Consider the following 6,000-nt stretch of genomic DNA (forward strand, 5'->3'; position numbering starts at 1 on the left):
GATGACACCTCTAAGCTATGTCACATATTTATAGTGACCACAGCTCCAGGCCATTGTGCCAGCTTAGGTAATCTGATCAAGTATTATATCACAAGAACAAACTGGGCTGATCAGGCTGAACACATTGAATTCTTTAACATTACTGTATAACACCTTGACAAGCTGCACATGAATCACAATTACTGCACAAAGGAGCAAACTATACAATAATCAGTTAGGAAAACATAAACAGTTTGTGCAGTTTAATGTACCAGTTTTTAAAGAGACATTACGCTGTTAGAATACAAATATAACAGTTGCAATTATAATTTAAAAACATTGTAAGGAAGAAAGGAGTATATATATATATATATATATATATATATATATATATATATATATATATATATATATATATATATATATATATATATATATATATATATATATATATATATATATATATATATATACTGTATATGCATGTAGAGTTATACAAGAAATTCGTGCTGAGGATGGACTATACATTTCTACCAGACAGTAAGAACAACTACGTGCACACATACACTATCAGAAGTACACCAGGAAAGATCATTTCTAAAAACCGGTCTACTTTTCACTTGCTACAAGATGAGTAATATAGAAAAAAAAAGGAAAAAAAGTTGGTAGGAGATATGAGTAGACACTGGGGAGAAGAATATAGTTAGAAGAGCTGTTCCCTTGTAGCTGCCATGGAGAAGGGAAAATATAATCAGTTCAAGAAAATAATTACGATATTAGAAGAGTGAGGATGGAAGAAAACTAAAGAAATAAACAACGAATGTTTTATCACTAAAAGTAATCTGAAGCTTCCATTAGCAGTGCTACCTGAGTAAACCTACTAGGCTATATATCTATTACGAATCTAAGCTATTTATCTATTTCGAGTCTAAGCTATTTATTTATTTTGATTCTAGGCTATTTATCTATTTCTATTCACAGTTTGATGTTATCTGGACTAATAACTTTTATGCTATAACTAACAATGTTGCTTTCTACTTTAATAGTTTTTATATATAGAGTGCTAGGCTATATCACTATAAAAATTAAGCTACTTGAAATTCTCCCTCTATTACTACACTTGTCAGTGCACGATTATTTTGAAGCATTCCTTATTAAGACTATTGTAAATAATTTTGCTTCAAAACACCTATTATCCACAAGTGACTGCGTGCAATAATAAAATTTGCAACCAATACGTAACTGGCAGAACCCTTCTCGTGATTACCGTATATACGTAACATACTAAGATGCGTGACCTCTTACCCTAAACTCAATGACATAGCCAGTAATGGGGGCACCGCCATCGGTTTCTGGTCTGGACCAGCGGAGATCTGCGTGTTCTGGTCCCCAGTCGTTGACCTCCACATGCAAGATCTTACCGGGCTCATCTGTAGGAATGGAAAGACGTGCAAAAATTAGGAATCGTTACTTCTTCTTTTATTACTCAGTAAGATACGGATATGCATTCATATCTTGCTGTTAGATCGCACACACATACTGGGTGTTTGGGCAGCTGAAGAGAAATTTAAACTGTTGATGTTATCCGACGAGAAAAGTAAAATATGATCAGATAATAATAATATACCATATAATAAATGCCATAAGAAGCTTTTGTGGTTGATCCCCTCTTTCTTTAACTTTAGGCCCCTTGCTCCCCAAATTCACGTTTCCATACTGGCCACAAGAATCAATGAACTTATCGTACTGACCCCATGGATCCTTGGCGAGGATGATCTTCGGATGGACAGCTGGGTCGGAGGCCCCAAGCTTGTTGCTCACTGTGATCTTGAATTTGTACTGTTTCTTGTTCTCCAGATCCTCACTCTTGAAGCGCAGTGGCTCGTCAGCGGGAATCTCTGCTACCTGAGCCCACCCGCCTGTCAAGGTTATCAGGGTGAAAAATTACTACCAGATAATAGTGCTCTTGGCCAGGTGAGATTTACTGATGTTATGTTGTGAGGTAATGAGTAATTAAATATTTTGTTGTTGCCATATACTGTGCTGTAGTGAAGTGATTCAATGCTACACATCTGTCCCCTTAAACCAAAGAGATAAAATATGGTACTACTTAACCGACTCGGCAAAGACATCCATGTAAGCTTGAGAATGTCAGAAGTATTTTTACTCTCATCAGTGAAACAAAAAAGTTATATTATTATCAGTTGTAGTGCTACAGCCCTCTCTTGAGAGGACGATCGATGAAAATATTCCAATTTATATATACATTTATGAGCTCCTATTGCCCGAGTACATCTGAGGTTGCATCATTGACGAGAGTGTAAATACTTCCATCACACTCAACTTTATGAACATGTAGTGGCCAAGCTGGTTAAGTGGGTACAACATTGTGTTTCTGGCGAGGGGAATGCGAGTTCGAGTCACTTTTGCAGCCAGAGTTGTTATATATATATATATATATATATATATATATATATATATATATATATATATATACATATACATATATATATATATATATATATATATATATATATATATATATATATATATATATATATATATATAACTAAAGTGTAATGAACCTTTGTCAATGCTCAATAATGACCCCACACGAACACAAACTCAGAAGACTGACTGATCTGCTGAAGAGGATCCTAGAAGAGGATCGAAATATACAGTTCAAATCAATATTCTATGTTTCTGTCTCCATGAGGGTTATTATTGAGCATATATATATATATATATATATATATATATATATATATATATATATATATATATATATATATATATATATACAAACACTGAACTCTGGCTGAAGGAGACTCGAACCTACGTACCTTAGGACAAGGTACGCAGTGCTTTACCAATCTACCCACACTGGACCAATACCTCAGCGTGTAGCATGAGCTACACGTTTGATCCAAGGCAGCCAGTTTTCAGGGAGAAGGCTTACAGCTTTTCATCTCATCCCCTGCATGCATCAGCCTTACTAGAGATTCGAACAATGCAAGGAATTCGCGAGAGCATGCGAAATATACACAAACACTGATCTCTGGCTGAAGAAGACTCGAACCTACGAACCTTAGGACAAGGTACGCAGTGCTTTACCAATCTACCCACACTGGACCAATACTTTGGCGTGTAGCATGAGCTGGCTGCCTTGGATCAAACGTGGTAAAGCACTGCGTACCTTGTCCTAAGGTTCGTAGGTTCGAGTCTCCTTCAGCCAGAGATGAGATCAGTGTTTGTGTATATTTCGCATGCTCTCGCGAATTCCTTGCATATATATATATATATATATATATATATATATATATATATATATATATATATATATATATATATATATATATATATATATATATATACAAAACAACCACTCTGAAAGAATAGAGAAATTCCAAGCGCTTTCGTGACTACTCACATTATCAAGGAACTATGAAAGTAAAGCATCCAAGGAAGCTATATAAGGGGTCTGGCCAGCACCTCGCTATCAGATCCCACAACGGTTAAACACCTGACGCGCGCCGACCCAACTTGGATAGGTCCTTTGCACAACTCTCCCACAAACTATTCTACCCAAGAAAATTTAAAAATTATTATTTGTCCAGTGTATTATTAAATTCTTCCCAAATTTTATTAATTATAAATGGATCTAATTTATATAAACCAAAGGAAATATTCATATTATTGTCAAAACTGCTTTTTATGAAACAAGATTCAATTATACTCCTGTCGACCATGGACTTGCTTGATACTACTTTCTCAACTTTTTGAAAATCAATTGGATGGATAAAATCTCTTACATGAATAAATAGAGCATTGGAATCTTGTCCAGTTCTAATGCTATATTTATGTTGTTTTAATCTTAGTTCGAGATTTTTACCAGTTTGACCGTAATAAACTTTATCGCAAATTTTACAGGGAATCTTATAGACACATCCATCAGCATTTTGGGGGGAATTCTTTATCAAAAGATTTTTTACTGTATCAAGATTTTTGAATACAACTTTAATATTAAAAGTCTTAAGAAGAGAAGGCATGTGAACCAAGTTTTCATGGTAAGGGAGAACCAACATATTTTTAGTTGAATAAGGCTGGTTGTCCCTTTTTGGATTGTAAAAAGTATTTCTAGCAACTTTAAAAGATTTATCAATTACATTTCTTGGGTATTTTAAATCATTACCTATTTCATAAATTTTGGATATTTCCTCATCTATGAACTCAGGACTACAAATTCGTAAAGCTCTCAAAAACACTGATGAGAAAACAGACAGTTTGACTCTATCTTGATGCGAGGAATAATAGTGGACATAGGAACAGTTATTTGTAGGTTTTCTCTAAATTTTAAATTTGAATTCATTATTAGCCTTAATAATTAAAACATCTAGAAAAGGCAATGAGTTATTTTCTTCAAACTCAACAGTAAAGTTTATAGAATGGGCTAAGCTATTTAATTTTCCAAGGAAATGGTGTATATCTACATTTTTGGGCATAAGACACAAAATATCATCAACATATCTGAACCATTTAGCTCTAATAGGGAGGATTGTGTTAAGCAACCTTGTTTCAAAAAATTCCATGTATAGGTTACTAAGAACAGGTGAAAGAGGATTTCCCATTGCCATACCAAACTTCTGAGTGTAAAACTTATCATTAAATACAAATTTTGCATCAACAATGCAAAGTTTAATAAGTTCAATGATAGTAGGAATTGGCAATGGCAAATCATAGTTAACGAGTTCTTCAGATAAGAAACTTAATAAATCATCAACAGGAACTTTCGTAAACAAGGAAGTAACATCAAAACTAACCATGTTAAAATCATTTAAGTCAGTCAAGGAGCTTAATTTATCAACCAAGTCTATGTTGTTTTTAACATTAAAGTTAGAAATTTTGCCAACAATAGGGCTCAAAATGTCAACAAGCCATTTGGATAATTTATATGAAACTGATCCTATGGAGCTAATAATTGGTCTGACTGGATTCCCTGGTTTGTGTGTTTTTATTAGTCCATACATGTAAGGCAAAGATGGATTAGTGGAAGTAAATTGTTTGACTAATTCATCTTTGCCTTTCAGTAGAAGTTTTATTGTTTTATTGAAATTGCTGTTAGCGGTTTCTAGGGGATTTTTCCTAAGTTTAGAATAGGTTTCAGTATCATCTAAGAGATTATTCATTTTTTCTTGGTAATCATTTTCTTTCATAATTACCATTGCATTTATTTTGTCTGCTTTAGTAAGGCGCAAATTTTTATTGTTATTAAGTGTATCATAAGACTTAAAGAATCTTTGAGGGTAATTGGGAATGTTTGGTTTTAACATAGAGCTAAATACCATTCCTTTACTAATATTAATTTCATCAGAGGATAAATCAGAAAATTTTTCAAAGTTACAAAAGGCTTTTGCAATTTCAACATTATTAAGTTTTTTTGAAGTTGCAAAACTTAGGCCAAAACCTAGAGCAGCAGTTGTATGTTTGTCTAAAATTTAATCTGATAAGTTAATTACAAAATTGTTATTAGCATGCTTTGTCCAATCACTATTTTCAATTAAAATGTCTAATTTTCTTTGTAGTTTGCTCTTGAGTTCATTACAAATTCTTCTGAGTTTATTATAGCAATGATCCAACAAACTGTGTTTCCATTCTGATGGAATGGCCTGATTAAAAGAGCATTTTTTGTTTCTCAATATTTTGAATGCTTCCTTCTCCTGTATATTAGTTATTTCAATATGTTTCTGAAGAATAATTCTCATAAAATCATCAAAAGGACGATCTCTCATGTCAAGGAGTCTATTGGGTAAAAGAGACTTGGGCAGAAATCCTCTTTCACCTGTTCTTAGTAACCTATACATGGAATTTTTTGAAACAAGGTTGCTTAACACAATCCTCCCTAATAGAGCTAAATGGTTCAGATATGTTGATGATATTTTGTGTCTTATGCCCAAAAATGTAGATATACACCATTTCCTTGGAAAATTAAATAGCTTAGCCCATTCTATAAACTTTACTGTT

The 6,000-nt window shown here is 33.3% G+C and overlaps 1 protein-coding gene across 1 annotated transcript in view; it reads right to left on the reverse strand.

Moving 5' to 3' along the window:
• Positions 1 to 6,000, reverse strand: part of bt (projectin protein bent) — a 237,117-nt gene that overhangs the window by 151,072 nt on the left and 80,045 nt on the right. Inside the window, exons 28-29 of the mRNA XM_070090071.1 lie at positions 1,731 to 1,898; positions 1,285 to 1,409 (exon numbers count right to left, since the gene is read on the reverse strand). Of these exons, the coding sequence (XP_069946172.1) occupies positions 1,285 to 1,409; positions 1,731 to 1,898 (293 nt within the window). The remainder of the gene's footprint in view (positions 1 to 1,284; positions 1,410 to 1,730; positions 1,899 to 6,000) is intronic.

The sequence above is a fragment of the Cherax quadricarinatus genome, chromosome 30, assembly GCF_038502225.1.
Source record: "Cherax quadricarinatus isolate ZL_2023a chromosome 30, ASM3850222v1, whole genome shotgun sequence".
NCBI lineage: Eukaryota > Metazoa > Arthropoda > Malacostraca > Decapoda > Parastacidae > Cherax > Cherax quadricarinatus.